This window comes from Heterodontus francisci, chromosome 4 (genome assembly GCF_036365525.1).
Source record: "Heterodontus francisci isolate sHetFra1 chromosome 4, sHetFra1.hap1, whole genome shotgun sequence".
NCBI classification, from domain to species: Eukaryota; Metazoa; Chordata; class Chondrichthyes; order Heterodontiformes; family Heterodontidae; genus Heterodontus; species Heterodontus francisci.
The window spans coordinates 105,532,166-105,551,426 of record NC_090374.1 but is presented as its reverse complement, the minus strand read 5'-3'; the positions used below and the strand labels follow the sequence as shown (position 1 = coordinate 105,551,426).

General features: G+C 40.3%; 1 protein-coding gene across 2 annotated transcripts in view; it reads left to right on the top strand.

Moving 5' to 3' along the window:
• The first annotated feature begins 393 nt into the window (after positions 1 to 393).
• LOC137369178 (retinal dehydrogenase 2-like) overlaps positions 394 to 19,261 on the top strand; it is an 81,039-nt gene continuing 62,171 nt past the window's right edge. The window contains exons 1-4 of one of the 2 annotated variants that reach the window (XM_068029958.1): positions 394 to 689; positions 1,459 to 1,563; positions 10,051 to 10,191; positions 17,921 to 18,050. In XM_068029958.1, coding sequence (XP_067886059.1) covers positions 597 to 689; positions 1,459 to 1,563; positions 10,051 to 10,191; positions 17,921 to 18,050 — 469 coding nt within the window. In that variant the 5' untranslated portion in view covers positions 394 to 596. Of the gene's footprint in view, positions 690 to 1,296; positions 1,366 to 1,458; positions 1,564 to 10,050; positions 10,192 to 17,920; positions 18,051 to 19,261 lie in introns of those variants that run through there. The other variant, XM_068029959.1, reaches the window with a different exon arrangement.

The following is a 19,261-nucleotide window of genomic DNA, read 5'->3' as shown; positions in this document are numbered from 1 at the left end:
TACCCAGTGAGGTAACAACAGGAATAGCACTCTGGATCATTCGAGTCCACTTTAGCGCCATACCTATATGTACTGATCTGTTGATTGTAAAGAATGGAAACTGTGCCACAGTTCAGGTGTATTAGGGAAAATAAAGTTAGAACTTTTTATTTACCTGGTAATTATTAATAGGACCGATCTTTCAATATTTCTTAGGTAATATGTTTCCATGATTTTGACATATATATATGTGTGTACATAAATAATTTATTAAATATATAACGATCATATGTTATAACCTCAACTTGTTAGGAATGTTTGAAAACCATCCGTGATCATTACAATCAGACGTGATTTGGGTTATTCTATATGCTGCTGCTGAGGGGTGGGGATTTGCCCTTTGGACGTGCCATGTACTGTACCGTGGTTTCAGCCAATCGGTTCTCCGAATTTTAATAGTGTTAAATAACTCTGCTTCAACACCTTGTGGCTGACAACAAGAGCAGGAGAGCACTGCAAACTTTTTTAGCAAGTTATTATTTTGGAAGGAAAGGAAGCTTTGCTGTGCCTGAACTTGAATTGTGACTGTTCCAGGAACACAAGCAAACAAGCACAACATGAGTGCTCCAGCTGCCGACCACGAAAGTCCAGCGCCAGGTCCCCGCAATGTGCCCGTGCCAGTTACTGAGCTGGAAATCAAACACACCAAGGTGAGTGCGTTCATTTCAATCTCAGCAGTTCTGGCACTTACAACTTTCCCGACTGCAGCCCTTTGCGTTTAGTTGTCCCCTTCCGATTTGTTATTTCATGCAACATAATTTGTTTTAAATCTGAAACTAAAAGCTATGCTCGGAAGGGGAATGAATCCTATGCTTTGAATCCCAAAACTAATACCAAGCTTATAAAGTTTTGTTTGCCTCACAGTGGAACCTAATATATGATCGAAAAACAGTAGTTCTTCCTGAGATCAATGCCAGTGGAATTTAATTATTAAAAACAACAAGAAGTGAACACTTTCGCTTGCTCCCACTCAACGTCACCCTGACCTGTGGGAGAACTGGAGCCAGTAATCCTGCCAGAGCCGTAGTAAACAGCCAGCAGAAAGCTCAAATCTCACCGGTGCAATAAACTGGAAGATTAAAGTATTTGTTGATAACCAAAACAAAACATCTTCTCAAATAACTACGATTTTAAAAAGCACGTGTTTAGGAGCGTCTGAGGAAAACATAAATATCAGGAACCTTGACCCATGTGTTGTGTAAAGTGCAATATTAACTAGAAAACCAGGTCAGCCTTCAGATATTGAGAGGATTCACAGATTGGCATTTCTTTCCCTCTTATTTCCGTAAAACTAGGGCTGCACTCATCTGGGAAAAGAAAGAACGAGTAAGCGAGCTGTGCGGTGGGGTTTTGGGGGAACTGTTCTTGGCGGTACTATTTTGAGACGTTGCCCAATTTTAGGTGTTTGTTTTATTGTAGATCTTTATAAATAATGAGTGGCACAACTCCGGCAGCGGCAAGAAGTTCGCAACCTGTAACCCTGCCACGGGAGAGAAGATCTGCGACGTGGAAGAAGGCGACAAAGTGGGTATACTTGACAATTTCAGCATTTTTTGAGTAATTCCTAGAGTGCGCTTCGGATTTTTAAAAAACTGTTAGAACTTTGTTAGTTGTCTCTCAGTTTTCATACATATTCGAACAACTGAAATGGGACTATATTTGAATCCATGCTTGCACTTAAACATTTGTGCTTTGTCTGCTCTAAATGCCTACTATAGTATTCAGCGCTCATTGATATTAGGCATATTTTGACTTTTTCTTCAAGGATAAATGATGAAGTATCTTATGCTGAACACTTCGGTTAATTGTAGATAGGTATAGCTAGTTTCTAAGACAGATTGCATTCTTGACAGTTGGACTTGAGTAATAAAATATACATTAACGCAGGAGTTAAAATTACGTCAAAACACGACCTACTTTGTTTTGTACTTTTAATCTTTTTGCAATATGTGCTAATAGTCTGAATAAAATGATAGCCCAAACCCACGACCTCTGCCACCTAGAAGGACAAGGGCAGCAAATGCATGGGAACAGCACCACCTGCAAGTCCCACACCATCCTGACTTGGAACTATATCGCTGTTCCTTCACTGTCGCTGGGGCAAAATCCTGGAACTCCCTTCCTAACAGCACTGTGGGTATACCTACCCCACATGGACTGCAGCAGTTCAAGAAGGCAGCTCACCACCACCTTCTCAAGGGCAATTAGGGATGGGCAATAAATGCTGGCCTGGCAGCGATGCCCACATCCATGAATGAATAAAATCAGAAGTGACATAATAAAAGACAATAAAAATGCATTTAAAGTCATCATTTGAGAAACCTATTGCTTGGTGATTGATACGAGCACATTATAAAATCCCTATTCTGCAGTTCTAAAAAGTATCATAAGGAAATCAAGAAGTTATCGAACAACAACATATTTCTGAAGATACTATCAATCTTGTTCTGTTCTTGTCCAGTGCTCAGATAGTTCAAGTACCACAGCCATCACTACAAGGTCACAATAACTGGGTGAAGAAATGTGATTATGTCAGAATATCTTTGATAGCAAATTCTTTTTTTTATTTTTTGAAGGTCAAGGAAGTTGCATTTTTTGTTATATATGTACTCGATACACCGTGTATAAACTATATGGGTTTACTATCAGTTAAATTTGTTAATATGATTTTATTCAAAACTTTAACATTGAGGATATATTTTAAATAATCTCAAATGTCCTTTAAATACTTATTAAAAGTGACCTTATTGTAACTTGATATATATTTTCCTCCATTCATCAATAGGTTAACTTACAACAGTAATGCTACAGTTCTTTTCTGTGAAAGCCATACTGCACTATTCTTAGAAACCTGAAGAGAATAACATAGGAACCTCAAAAACCAGACGAAAACAGTTCATCTTTTGCCAATCTTCTTTTATCTTATGATTACTGCAAATGGAAGGGTGCCTTGATCTTTCAGAAAATAACATTTTGGGATATAGTATGTGAGTTGTTTGAAACACGATGCAAATGTTACACCACTATTTTAAAAAAACAGAGAGTATAAACCTGGCAGCTACAGGCTAGTTGGTCTAACATTGATAAGGAAACTCTTAGAGACAATATCCAGGACAAAATTAATTGGCATTTGGAAAAGTATGGACTGATAAATGAAAGATTTACAGATTTGTTAAAGGAAATTCATGAATGACTGACTTGATTGAGCTCTTTGATGAAGTAATGGTTGATGAGAGTAGTGTGTTTGATGTGTATGGACTTTCAAAAAGCGTTTGACAAAGTACCACCGACTAGATTTGTTAACAAAATTAAAGCCCATGGGATTAAAGGTATAGTGACAGCATGGATTCAAATTGGATATGGGACAGAAAGCAAAGAGTAGTGGTGAACAGTTGTTATTCATACAGGTGACAAGTATACTGTGGTCCTCCCAAGGGGTCAGTCTTAAGACCACTCTATAATATGGTATATATTATTGACCTGGAGTTGGGTATACAGGGCATAACATCAAAGTTTTCAGATGATGTGTAACTCAGAAATGTAGTAAATAATAAGGAGGATAGTAACAGACTTCAGGAGGGCATAGACAAATCGGTAAAATGGGCAGACACATTGCCGATGAAAGGTAACACAAAGAAGTGTGAAGTGATACATTTTGTAGGAGGAATGAGGAGAAGCACTATAAAGTAAATGGTACAATTTTAAAAGGGTTGCAGGACCAGAGACCTGGGGGGAGTATGTACACAAATCTATGAAGATGAAAGGACAAGTTGAAAAGGCTGTTAAATAATATGAATCCTTGGTTTTATTAATAGAGGAATAGAGTACAAAAGCAAGGAAGTTATGCTGAACACATAAAACACCGATTAGACCTCACCTGGAGTATTGTGTTCAATTCTGGACACCACACATTAGGAAAGATGTCAAGACCTTGGAGAGGGTGCAGAAGAGTAGAATGGTACCAGGGATGAGGGACTTCAGTTATGTGGAGAAACTGGAGAAGCTGGGTTATTCTCCTAAGAGCTTAAAAGGAGATTTGACAGAAGTGTTCAAATTTAAGTGCACATTGAAAGCTATTAGTCTGGACATACAGGTCACATTTTCATACATTTTTCTATGTTCTTTTTAACTGTTGGCATACTATAGAATTTAAGATAAATGTTTAAATGTGTGTTAAATTACAAGGTCACCTATAATTTTTGATTAAACATTGCAACTACAATCTGAGATTGATATCTGAGAAATGGGATACATGCTTGCTAGATTGGAATTATACTGCAGACTGTGTATCAATGAAGGTCACACTAGACTAGCTACAATGGAGTGCTGCACATGTGTGGTTCCTGAGTGGTTAATTTTAATAATGTGAAAGTGTGGATAGGGTCTTTCTTTTCCTATTATAAAATTGAAAGGTTGTTTAGATGCCCAAGAGATCCAATAAAATGCCTCTGTTTTTAAAATGCGGCTTTGCATCAGACTACAGTTATACAGCACTTTATATGAACTCAAACCCAAAGAGATCTGGCATCCCCTGAAGTTAATGCTCTCGGGAGTCTAATCAGAACCTGACTACCGGATTGTACTGTTATGTTTCTGGCAAAGTGCACCCACAATGCATTGACAAAAAATGATAGTATAACCGTACCATAATCTTCTTTGCAAAAAGGTACAATTTTAGCAGCACTACTTTCACAATTTTTGTGAACAAGTGTCTTGTACTCTCTAATATGAAGGCTTATTCTGTACTAAGATTATTTAACCTAAATTAACTTTAAATATGATACCTTAATTATTGTAATGCAAAGAGTTACCAAATCGCACCATACACAAAATCGCATCTGAGCAGACTGCACAGTGACCTAAATAACCAGTCTTGGAAGCTAGTGATAATTTATAGGAAAGTAAGTGTGTGTGCGTGTGCATGTGTGTGTGTGCAAGTGTGTGTGTGTCTATGTGTGTAAGTGTATGTGTCTATGTCTGTGCACATCCATGGCCCAGAATTTGTTGGAGTGGGGCATCTCACGGCCTGTTAGATTTGTCCAGTGGTTTTATACAACTGAGTGGCTTGCTAGGCCATTTCAGAGGGCAGTTAAGAGTCAATCACATTGCTGTGGGTCTGCAGTCACATGTAGGCCAGACCTGGTAAGGACAGCAGATTTCCTTTCCTAAAGGACATTAGTGAACCTGATGGGTATTTTACAACAATTGACAGTGGTTTCATGGTCACCACTAGACTAGCTTTTAATTCCATATTTATTAGTTGAATTCAAATTTCACCATCTGCCGTGGTGGGATTCAAACCCATGTCCCCAGAACATTAGCCTGGGGCTCTGGGTTATTAGTCTAGTGACATTATCACTACACACAACCTCCCCCCAGAAACTGAACTGGATAAGCCACATAAAAGCTGTGGCTATAAGAGCAGGTCAGATGCTGGGAATTCTGCGGCAAGTAACTTAACCCCTGTCTCCCCTGGGTTACTAATCTAGTGACATTATCACCCATCTACAAGGCACAAGTCAGGAGTGGGATGGAATACTCTCCTCTTGCCTGGATGGGTGCAGCTCCAACACGACTCAAGAAGTTCAACATCATCCAGGACAAAGCAGCTGCTTGATTGGCACCCCATCCACCACCTCAACATTCTCCATCACTGGCGCACAGTGGCAGAAGTGTGCACCATCTACAAGATGCACAGCAGCAATTCACCAAGGCTCCCTCAGCAGCACCTTCCAAACCCGCGATCTCTACCACCTAGAAGGGCAAGGGCAGCAGATGCACAGGAATACCACCACCTGCAAATTCCGCTCCAAGCCATCATCCTGACTTGGAACTATATTGCCTTTCCTTCACTGTGGCTGGGTCAAAATCCTGGAACTCCCTTCCTAACATCACTGTTGGTGTACCTACACCCCAAGGACTGCAGTGGTTCAAGAAGGCAGCTCATCACCACCTTCTCAAGGGCAGTTAGGGATGGGCAATAAATCCACCGATGTCCACATCCCCTGAACGAATAAAAAAAAATTGTTCCGCACCTTTGGTCTCAAATTGTTGCCCACAAAGTTGCTGGAAGTGCAAGCATCAATGACCCCAGATTACCTGGGACTTTGTGAACAATGGGACAAATGGTATATCTCTTTAAACAATTAAATTTAAGGATTGAGAAATAAACAGAGGAAGGACTTAGAAGGAGGGTGAATTAGAATAAGTGAATTCAATATCAAATCAGGTACAGAAAGATAACTAAAGAGAGTGAAAAAAGATTGAATTATGAGAGAGTAAGGAAAGAGACAGAAAAGAAAAGTAATATTTTTTTAAATGACACATTTAAAATGTCCCAATAACAATTTACCGGGGCAGTCACCATTGACCAGAAGCTTATTGGACCAGCCATGTTAACAGCATGACCAGAGGAGCAGGGCAGAGGCTGAAACTGTGATGAATTGCTCACCTCATGTCCCTTCAAAACTTTTCAATCATTTTCAAGAATCAAGTCAGGAGTGCAAGGGAATACTCAACTGGGTACAGCTACAATAATATTCCACCATCCACAACAGAGTAATCTGCTTGATCATTGTCCCTGCCAATAGATTGAATATCCACCTACTCCGCTGGCATACAGTGGCTGTATTAGGTACTACTACCAGTCCTATGACCATTACCTCCAAGATGAACAACAGCATTAAAATCATGGACATTCACTGCTATTGCTTTATCATCACTGGGTCAATATTCTGGGTCTCCTCACTTGATCATCATGGGAGTACCATGAGCACTGCAGTGATTCAAGGAGAAACCCCACATTCTCAGGCTGGCTGGAGACAGGCAGAAAATGCATCTTTAATTGCCTACATCCCAAGAAGGAAGTCATAAAAATTAACTTATAAAATGCATTAAATTCCAATTCGAGTGGAATGTCTTCCAATGATATCAGAATTTGACCACAATTTTGTGGCACAATGAGGATAATTTCTATGCAGCTATCATCCTGTTTCTTAAAAACAGGGTGGTACGGGGACCAAAATAATGTGACTGGTGGAGGTGCCAACTTACTGCCAAGTTGTCATCTACTTGAATTTTGAATGGGGCTTGATTCTGGTGGCCAGAGCTCCCATTGGATACACATAAATCAGAGTCTGAAGAGGCAGTTCATACTCCAACACCATTTTAGACTCGGCCCACCTGACTACCGGTAGTTGCTACTCCTACCCAACAACCATAGGTGGTACAAGTCAGGAGACACCCACTTCCTGTAATCGTTAAAGAAATCCTTAGCTACAGTCAGAAAATGTTGGATGCAGGCTCGGGCAACATTCGTATGGGAGTCACCTGTGCATTTTGAGCCCGAGTAGCTTTCAAATTTAATGTATTTGCTGCTGTAGATTCTAAGCACACATTGCCTGCTACTATAAAATGCTAATTCTTTTCATTCCTGATACCATTACCCTTCCTGCTTAAGTTGCTTTTGCAGGCCTTCACATTCATGCTCCAAGATGTTATCCTGTGCAATGATAGGATATAGGTTGAATTCCCTACACAGATTTTCAGATTTCAACCATTTCAGGCTCCCCTTCAAAGTAAAGAATGAAAGAAAATCGAGTGTGTTCAACCAAACAACTTTTAAGTACCTCCTATTGTCTGTTGGCAGGAGCTTGGGAGTAGGTTGTCTATAAGACAATATTGTATATGACATTCAAAGGGATGGGCAAATAAAAAGTTAAAATAGGCTAATTTTATTTTTTAAGGGAAACTCACCATTGTTCCTTAAAGAGTTAAGTATAGCACAACATGAAAGAATCATATTTTTTTGGGCCTCACTTTTGTTAATTTACTGGACTTTTGTTCTGAATTCTAAAGATGAAATTGTGAGAAGTAATTTCCAAACATCTAATGATGAGTGTAAGTTAGGACTATAAGTTAAATTATCCTATTTAAAAGGTAGAATTCTGTTTACACTGAATAAAAAGTATAGATTTACTCAAGATTAGATTACCACTACTCTTAGTTTCTCTGATATTTGACCAGGCAGGAATTACAAGATGAACTGTAATTGAATTACCTCAATCCATTTTTTGACAGCTCACTTAAAGCTCTGTTTCACTGGCTCCATTCTCCATGTACAGATGAGAGAATGGATAATGCTATTATGCCCACAGGTGCCTTTTTCTATAACTAATTGCCAGGGCAACAAGCTATGTTGCTGCAGACAAAAGAAGGAGGCATAATTTTTTCTTTCTTTCTATGTTCCTCTTTGTATTTCTTGTGCATTGCATTAAGAACATAAAGTATAGAATATTAAAAATAGGAAATGTTGAAAGTGCACATCTGGTCAGTCAGCATCTGACAGAAAATTGTTTCAGTTCTTACATCACTCTCATGAGCAAGACCCGATTCCTATTAGTTTTGAAAGTATCTGTTCTTGCCTTGAGATCTTGCTAAGCTTTTAATAATGTCGCCAGGAAGCAAATGAACAGAAAACCCTGTCAGGTAATTGATTTTAGCTACTTTATTTTTCTAATTTATGGGGTGTGGATGATGCTGGCAAGGCTGGCATTTATTGCCTGTACTAGTTACCCTGGGAAGATGGTGTGTGCCGCTTTCTTGGACCACTTTGGCATTCTGAATGTCTTCTCTTGCTAGGCCACTTCAGAGGGCAGTTAAAAGTGCCATATAGACCAGACCAAGTAAGAACGCAGGTTTCCTTCACTAAAAGATATTAGTAAATTATTTGGATTTATATGGCAATCTGAGAGCTAAACAAAGTTGAGATACAGATCAGCCAGGATCTAACTGAATAGTGAAACAGGCATGAGATGCTGGATGATGAACTCCTGTTTCTGTTCTAATGTAACAGCTAAATTTGCTTTGATTTTTTCTAAAAGGTAACCAAATCACTTCCAAATAAGAGTATACAACTACCATCTCTTATGAATCCAAAAACTATAGTCAAGAAATTTGGGGTGTCCATTTTGGGTGTGTAGGGGACACAGCGTACAATCCTAAATGATAAGGCCCACTGTGCTCCAATATTGTGCCTTGGCATCATTTCCATGGAGCCGGCAAGCTGCAGATAGGAACAGTTACTGTGATTGTAGTGCCACTTTGGTATGTAAGCAAGTGGGGTGGGAGTGCGACTGGGTTAGAAGGAGAGTGATCAGGTCAAAAGGGGGGCAATCAGGTAGGACGGATGCTGCCTGCACATTTAGGCAAGTTTTAAAAACTTGTTCTGTTGGGTGCTGCTTAATTTGCTCTTTTTTAAAGAACCACTTGTTAGACTGCATGTAGACCCAGTTTTCCTGAGTGTAGCTAATACTAGCACTAACTAAAATAAAAGCAAAATACTGCAGATGTTGGATGGACATCTGAAATAAAAACAAAAAGTGCTGGAAATACTCAACAGGTCTGGCAGCATTTGTGGAGCGAGAAGCAGAGTTAACGCTAACTATGTTTCTCTCTCCACAGATGCTGCCAGACCTGCTGAGTATTTCCAGCATTTTTTTAATACTAGCACTAACTAGTTGTCTCAGAGCAAACCAATCTTGCTGTGGAAGTTTCAAGTAGGCCTTTGAACTTGACCAATATGGCAGGCAGCGTACTGCTGTCTCTGAACGCACTTCCTGTCTACCTTACTGGAGGCATTGGAGGCCGTTTGGCACCTAAAAAATGGGTGCTGTGTGGCTGAATTTCCAGGCCTATTTGTTTCTAAGTATGTTAGCTTTAATTCTTTTCATAAATCACATTGCTATTCAATAAATGTTGTGTCTCTTGATTTGTAAATGTGTTTCTGCCCTAAAATGTATCATTATATTCAGCTATTGAAAAGTTGAATGTGAGAGGCTAAGTGAATATATTTGTAACCATTACTTCAAGCTAATATCTTAATGTTATATCCTGTAGTCTTCATTTTAACTACAATACAGTAACCCATTAAAATGTTGCCTAGTTTTAACAGTGTTAAACTTGCAAAAAATTTCAGTGTAACTGTTTTGCATGGGAATTGTTGCCTTTAAGGTGGAAGTTGACAAAGCAGTGAAAGCAGCAAGGGAAGCTTTTCAGATTGGATCACCATGGCGCAGGATGGATGCTTCTGAAAGAGGAAGGCTCTTGAATAAACTTGCTGATTTGATGGAACGGGATCGTGTTATGTTAAGTGTGAGTTATATTTTACATTTCCCTGATCATACGTGTGAAGATTCCTACATTGCTTTAATGGTATGCTATTGTACTAAAAGTACTTCTTACAACCTCACACTTAACAAATACAGCATGACTTCCAGCACAACATTCCCATTTGTGTCTGTTAGAAATTATTTTAAGAGTATTTGTACAGGTATAAATGTTCTAAAACAACCGCTTTCTCTTAAAATTCTAACTTTTTTTACTACAGTAACCTTTACACATTAGAAATACTATTCCTAGTTAAAATCAAAAAAGGTCAAGATAATTTGGAAAGGATTCATTGTGGTCATATTTTGAGCCAGGGAATCTGCAAGAAAGCTTTGCTAGCACAAGTGCCAGGGGGCCTGCTGAGAACCTCCACTCCCAACCTGGCTGAAGTATCTAGGTTCGGAAGGTCCCTCATTTCCATGTTGTTGTACCACTATGAGTGCCGTCCAGAAGTGTGTGTGGGGGTTTATATAATACAGCACCGGGCAGTCATTAGTTCTTCACTTAGCAGCTTCAACACAGCAGACTGTTTTCTTTTAAAGCCAATTGATTTTCTATATAAGGCAGTCAGTTTCCTTTTGGTTCTGATATTTTTTGCAGGGGCCCAAGCCAGGACCCCCTGGTGAGCTGTAAATTTGTCATGCCAAGGGTTGATTCACGTCACTGCATCAGGCATACTGGCTTCTCAGCGTAACCCAGGCTGTTGATACAGAATTTCTGGCGCAAGGTTTCTGCTGCCAGCCGGCATACAGTGTAGGAATTCCTTTTCCTTGATGTTAGTATTATGTTGTGCTGCCTCTGATGGTGGGGTGGGGTGCAAGGTAAGGTGAGGGTGGGGCTGATGAGTCTATACCCCATTGTTACTACTTCATTGAGAACAAAATCTCTCACTGTTTACCCTTTCAAAATATTTCATAGTTTTGAAAATCTTCATTACATCCAACAAAAAACACTCCTCTACTCCAGTAAAACAAAACAATTTTTCCAACCTTTCCAGGTATACCTCTCATTCTTGGCACCATTTTTCTACATATTTATTGCACCCTTTCTGTGGTTCTAATGCGGGATTGCTAACTCGGATTGGCCATTTTCCTGGTTATTTCATCATATGACCTCCCTCCTCCAATAGCCTCACCCCACCATTGCTATCCTATTCCAGGGTGCACATAATTTGCAATGTAATTGTCCAACTGTGGCCTCAGTAATGTCCTATATAAATTCAACATCACTTCCTTTCATATTCAGTGCCCTGTGTGAAAAACCCAGAATTGGATTTGCTTTTTTAATGGTTTTTCTATCTGCAGTTCCACCTTTAAAGATCTATGCATCTGCACTGCTGGGTTTGTTTTCGCTGTTCACTCTGTTAAAAGATTTACTATTTAGGGTGCACTTCACTTGCTTGTTCTTTTGCCAAAATGCATTACCACACATTTCTCTGCATTTTACTGAATCTGCTACCTATCTGCTCACTCCTTTAACCTGCCTATATCCTCCTACAATCTCTTGGACTAATCCTTATGCTCTGCCTTGTCTCCTAATTTATTATCATTCTTCTACCTATGCCCAGCCATTTGTATAAATAGAAACAAAAAGAGGTCTCAGCAGATTCCTGGGGAACACAAACCGCCCACATCCTGCCAATCTAAAAACCTCCCATTTAACCTGCTCTTTGCTTTCTGTCTGCTAGCTGACTCTCAAATGCCAGTTTGTTTCTGAATCAGTTGGAGTGCAGACAGTGAAGGCCATCAAAAAGGCAAATCCAATTCTGGGTTTTCCACAAGAGGCAATGAATATAAATGAAAGAAAGTGACACTGACTTTGTTGAAGCCCCAGCACTTCAGTATAGGCTGACATTTCAGTGCAGAATTGATGGAATGCTACATTGTCAGAAATACCATCTTTCAGATGAAACATTCAACTGAGGCCTAATTTGCCTGTTTATGTGGATATAAAAATTCTGCAAGACTATTTTTAAAGAAAAACAGGGATCTCACCCAATGGACTGAATTTTAATTGCCAAATCCGCTTGCAGTGGGGAATGCTGGTTATGCATTTCAATATTGTATTTATCAGTTGCTTTTTAACTCAGCCACAACATTTGCATCAGATTTCTGGGTTTCTCAACCAATTAGAGTGAATGCGAGAGATGACAATCCTCATCAGTCTGTTGCAGCGGACCCTGCGAGGGTCAGAATGAAATCATTCTTAAAGTGTTATAACAAAGCCAGGGTCTTGGCAAATGGAGCAACAACATGGAACGGCAGCACCATGGCACTGAAATACGTCCCTTGACATCATGCTTTTGGCTGTAGGGAGATTCTGTTCCCTGAGGACAGGAGGAAGAAGGCAACCTCAGAGAACAAGCAGAACTGGCTGGAAGAGGCAAAGGAGGTCAGCAGCAGCAGTGTGATGCCTCGCTTTGGATACAGTGCCACAAGAGATTTAATGACCTGATCAGGGCCACAGATGAGTGCTATGGCACATTCAAGTACAGACCTCCTCACTCAATCTTCTCCTGCACATCATTCTTCAGACCAACAAAACCTTGCAGGTGCCCCCATCCCTCTCCCTTGAGGCACCTCCTCACATTCCCATCTGGCCAGCCACCACTGATGTATCTTTTTGCAAAGCCACACCCATTCCTCACAGTGACCCTCCACAACTTTTATCCTTCCATCTTCTCAAAACATTCCATAGCTCAGAATTATAAGTCTCTTCTTTCTCTCCTAGCAGGTGAAGCGAGCTCAGAACACCAGACAGCTGTGGAAGGGGAGGCACTGGAGATAAGCTGGGTCTCCGTATGCATGGCCAGTGGCAATGGAGAGATGGGGGTCTCCCAGCTACATGGTGACAGAATTAAATACAACACTGCCACATGGCATGTAACACTCACTCATGTAGACTTGATTTATGCAGCCACTGAAATTTGATGATCTACTCAATGACGGTTTAGAACCCTATCACCTTGTCAGTTCTAATCCTAGAATCATAGAATGATTACAGAGTGGAAGGAGGCCATTTGGCCCACTGGCTCTCTGCAAGAGCAATTAGCTATCCCCACTCCCCTGCTCTTTCCCTGTAGCCCTGCAATTTTTTTCCCTCTTCAGGTGCTTATCCAATTCCCTTTTGAAAGCCATGATTGAATCTGCCTCCACCACCCTCTCTGGCAGTGCATTCCAGATCGTAACCACTTGCTGTGTAAAAAAAGTTTTTCCTCACATTGCCTTTGTTTCTTTTGACAATCACCTTAAATTAGTGTCCTCTGGTTCTCAACCCTTCCACCAGTAGTTGTTCTCTATCTATTCTGTCTAAACCCTTCATGATTTTGAACACCTCTTTCAAATCTCCTAACCTTCTCTGCTCTAAGGAGAACAACCCCAGCTTCTCCAATCTATCCAAGCAACTGAAGTCCCTCATCACTGGAATCATTCTTGTAACTCTTTTCTGCCCCCTCTCTAAAGCCATGTCTTTCATTTCCCATTGGTCTGACAAGTGTCCTTCAGGAACAATGCCTGAGGAGGACAAGGAGCGCATCAGAGGAGATCACTCACTCAAAGTAAGTGCTGTCATACGACTCCACCAGCTTGGCTAAACACGTCAGTGAGGCTGCCAAGACTGGCAGTTGGGCGCTCACATGGGGCAGAATCTTATGAGACATACTAGACAGGTTTGGAGGTGGGGTTGGGAGGGAAATAGGAAAAGTTGACATCAGTAAGAGCAAAATACAGCAGGTCTGGCAGCATCTGTGTAGAGATGCTAGTTCTCACCAATGGCCTGCCCACTCAGACTGCCACTTTAAGCAAGATGGAGGAAAGCCTCACCTTGGTCATTCAAAACTTCAATGAGGTACAGCAAAGTGCTCTCCAGCTCTTGGCTAGCAGGGAAGTGCAGATGGGCCATGAGAGGGAAGATGGAAAAAGAGCAGATGGAAATGGGGACTGAGCTCAAAGAAGTTCCACTCCTTCTCCCAACCCAGTCAGAGTCTCATGTGGTTCCTGCTATTCTGATGCCAAGCCTGCCCCTGCACATGTGCAAGTGGGGCAGTCTTTGGCAGGGCCCCTACGGGCTCCAAAACCCAGAGAGCGTCAGGCAAGAGTATTTGAGCAGTCAAAGCAGGGAAATGAGCAGCCTGCCTCTTGCTCTGCTGAAGCCACAGGGCTTGCACTACATAGGAGTACCATATAGAAAAAGGAAGACAAAGGATTTGAAGTTGCACAAGGGTATTCACTTGGGTGTTTAACGCTGTGTTACATTGTTGCATTAACTTCAAAGTTTATGAACCGCAAACTTTATTTCAAACCTCCATTGTCCCATCCTCCCCATTGTTGCCTGTCACCAAGTGGCCTTTTGAAGAATGCTATGATAAGAGTTAAAGATAAGCAATGGGTTTCAGTAAGAAGGATGGATTGTTGATTGTGGGACTGCTTTGTGCTTGGGGCTGAGGTGAATTGGGGTACAGTGGGTTTATAATTCGTGGATTCGGCAGCTGCACTGTCTCAGATTAGTTAAAATTGAGTGTCTACAGATGCCCTCATAACATCAGGATCCCCCTCCTTTTCTTCCTCTGAAGATGCAGAGTGATCATCACCTTTCTCTTCCTGGAGTTCCAGTCCTCGCCACTGCGCTATGTTGTGCAAGGCACAGCAGATCACTATCAATATGGAAACACTTGTTGGTGTATACTGAAGGGCACCCACAGATCTGTCCATACACCTGAATCGCATTTTCAGCGCCCCAATGACTTGCTCATCAGCCACATCCTTAAAGGGCAGCCTTTGTCGCCAAGGGCTCAACTGCTGACTCTGCTTGGGGGTGAAAATATCTGTGGGAGACTTGACTGGTGCAGAATGAAGGCATCATGGCAGCTCTCTGGGTATCTTGCACATACATGCATGAGGATCTTTCGGTGGTCACATACCAGCTAAACATTCATAGAGTGAAATCCCTTTCAGTTGATGAATACTGCTGGATGATCTGAGAACCCCTTGATTGCCACTTGTGCATAATCTGTGACTCCCTGTACCTGTGGGAATCCAGCCAGGGCAGCAAATCTGAGGGCTGTCTCATTCTGACTGGCTTCATCATTGGTGAAGTGCAGCTAAGTGCAAGCCCTGACAAACATGACATCTGTCACCTAGAAGATGTGCTTGTGAGCTATAACAAATGTCACTATCAGATCCCTGGAAGAAGCCGGAGGTGAAGTAATTAAGAGCTGTGGTGAGCTTGACTGCTATTGGAAACCCAAGTCTGTTAATTTCCATTGAACATAAATAAATCTCAGACCTGCCTGTCCCACGGGTTGGGGGCGGCGGGGGTGGGGCGAGTTTTCCGCATTTCCCGTGTGCTAACCAAACACGCTTGGGTTACATGTGGAAGTCAGCAAGTCCCTGCATGACGTCCTGATTAGCTAGTAGTTTCTGGTCTTTTAACCTGCTGTCACCACAGAAACACACCCACCCTGGCAGGTTAAAATATCCCCCAATGTCTTGGTCCACATTTGTTGCTCAAACAAAACCATCAAAAATAGATAACTAATCATTTATTTATATTTGCTATTTGAGAGGCCTTGTGTTTGTAAATTGACTGGTTGACAGCCATGTTTGCTTATTAACAACAGTAACTACAATTCAAATGTCGGTGATTGCACTTCTACTGAGTGTAACATTCAGCACTCTGTTCCACCCAATAGCACGAGTATCAGGTTATAACCAATTATTCCCAAGTAATATTTTAAATGAATACAGCTCAATATAATCTTATTTATAAACCACTGGGTAAATTTTATATCTTGGCACTCCCAGCACAGAGCTTCGCATGACAAGAGCGTGTATTGGGAATTCACAATTGGGGCTATTTTCTAACCATTATGAAATGCGGATCAGATATGCTAATTTTTACACTTACTTCCTGGTATACCTGCCCATGACATGAGGTTCTGGAAGTGAGTACTAGATCATAAAACTTATTCCTATTAGAATTATCATTGATCCTTAAGGTAAGAACAAATGCAGTCAAAACACATTTAGTAAGTAAGATTATAAGGATGAATTTCAACAGGGTTCTTCTGATTACCCACCAGAACTTCAGGAGAAAAACCATGTAAACCCCAGAAAAATGACCATTGACTCCATTCTTCCAGGGGTTCCCAGCTCTTATACAGAAGTTACAACAGACAAACTTTTGTGGAAAGCCACCTGCAATTTGTTTATGTGGTTAAGTAGCCACAGCCAATTCCTCTACCCATCCTTTCTCAATCTTCGCCCCATCTTTAAAATATGAAGAGTTAGAATCGTTGATTAACTACACTATCAGGAAAAGGAAAATTTAAACTTCAGAAGATATCGAATGAGAAAAGACTATTTGGCCCATCAAGCCTGCTTCTCTCAAACAATGTACCCTGTCATCCACACAGTCTAGCTCATTTAAGTATAAATTCAATGATCACATGCTGCTAGATGGGTGCCTTACTTGGACAACAACAAGAATTTGTAACTATAAAGCACCTTTAACATTGTAAAACATCTCAAGGTACTTCACTAGAGCAATTTTCAAACAAAATTTGCCACCTATCTGCATAAGGAAATATTAAGGCTGATGACCAAAAGCTTAGTCAAAGAGGTAGGTTTTAAGGAGCCTCTTAACGGAGGAAGAGCTGCAGAAAGGGAGAGCTTTAGGGAGGTTATTCCAGAGCTTAGGACTTTGGGAATTGAAGGCAGCCATTGGTAGAGTGATTAAAATTGGGGATGCTGAACAGGCCAGAATTGAAGGTGTGCATATACCTCAGAGTCTTTAGGGCTGGAGGAGCTGACAGAGTTAAGGAGTGGCAAGGCCCTGGAGGGATTTGAAAACAAGGATGATAATTTGTGCCTTGGGACATTTTCCTGCATTAAATACACAATATAAATACAAGTTGTTGTTGACTATGTGGAAAGGAAGGGAGGAAAGGTTGGAAATTGGAACTCGCGTTGCCTTCTGTACTTTAATTGCTAAAGAAAGGTCTGCACAAATGCTCCTTGATACTCAGGCAACTCCAGAAAATGTATTCATCATACAGCTGCACTATTCAAATCTGTTTTGCTGCCCTCCACACAAATATCCATTCCTCTCCCTGCATGCCCCTCCCCCCCTCCCCCCCCTCCCCCACACACACACACACACACACACACACATTCACTTCCTGATTACAGAAGTACCTATGCATCTCATGAAGCATTTGAATTATATGACGTCAATTAATTAATATGAGGACAAATTTAAATGTCTGTAAAAGATGGAACTACAGTGTCTTAATTACCACCCCAGGTTACTGGCGCCAGTTTCAATTATTGGAGATAGCTCCAACTAATCTTGGAATGTTAAAGCTGATCTAACTGTAGTTTTTTTTTAAATTGTTACCTTAATATTAATGGGAAGAGCTTCTACATTCATCAACTATTCAGATCTGACATTCAAAGGGATAGCCATTAGTGTGATAACCACAAAATAATGTGTCACATAATTCAAGAAATGGTACAATTACACTGAAGATCATGGTAGTAGATTATTAAAAATATATTTACAAAGTGTTTTGTTTAGCTATTTTTAAATTAAGATGAATTCTTAACTTCTCAATTATTGGAAATAGTGCTAGTCAATCTTAGGAAGTTAAAGCTGATCTAACTGTAGTTCATTATTATTAATATTACTGACTGGCAGATTTTTCTTTTTATTTAAGACAATAGAATCTATTGACTCTGGGAAGCTCTTCCTTCATGCATACTTTGTTGACTTAGATGGCTCAATTAAAACATTGCGTTACTATGCTGGCTGGGCTGACAAAATCCAAGGACGTACCATCCCTGTGGGTAAGGTTTTATTTATTTTCATTAATTGTGTTGAATTAATGTTCTCATCTGCCCTTGAAGTAAACACTGTGGGAATTTTCTAATAATGTGAGAATGTTTTTAGAAGAATGTTTATTTTTGGCCAAATTATTCTAATCTAAAGCTTTTCAGAACCAGAAACAAAATTATCTTGTCTGTTACTCGCAGTACAGGTCTTAAACTTCACTAATCCTTGAACAACTATATTAGAGAGAAAAAGTATTTAATTCTATAATTAGACAATTATATGTAAATTATTAATAAGTTATTCACAAAATGGATGGATTTGTAGATCTCTAGTTTTGGCTATCTTTCTCCCCTTCTAATCTGCTATAGACATTGATATCTTGTTAATGTATGGTTCCATAAGCACCCAGATAACTCCAGTGGAAGTGGTCATTCTTCATATGTGAACTTAGATAGTAAACATTAATAAAACTATTCACCTTTGATGGGCATCACAGTGGAATCTGATTCTGTGCTTACCAAATCTCCACACTAATGCATTTTTCAGCATAAACAATTTAGGATAGTATTCCACTTCTTACTCCAGAAATTGTAGTATCCCTACTCCCCTGACAGCAGAGACCAGAAACATGGGACTTCCAATTCTATTGGTGATCAGAGCTACAAGTGAATGGTGTGCTATAGAAAAATAGGTTTCAAGCTCATTTGTATTATTAGAAGCCCAAAAAATATAAACGAGCAGTTAACTAAGAATAAGGAGGTTCCTATGTCAGAGTTTTGTATCTAATTTATAAGATACATGGAGCTACATGTACATGTCCTGGACTTTCAACAGTGAACATTCCACTTTCGCTTTCCTTGGCTCCAGGATGTTTAATATTCCTGCTATTTTGGGCTTATAGATCAAGTATTCGCTACAGTTTATCACATTAATGTAGCTGCATGGTACTTAGGGGTGAAGTAAATTTAAATGAATTCTGGCAAGGATGTAAGGACAACTTGAATCCTTCAGACCCATCTCAGCTGCAGTATAACTACAACTGATGCAAAGAAAATTTTTTAACAGTTCGAAGGCAATTTGGTTGGGTTTCCTAGATACCTTTTAACCTTATTGTTAAACAGTTTAATATTGGCCAAGAGCCATTGGCTCTTCACGAATATTAAATCTTCAGCAAATTTGGCTTAACACTGTTCTAAATTGGCATTGATCCAAACTGGTACTTGGA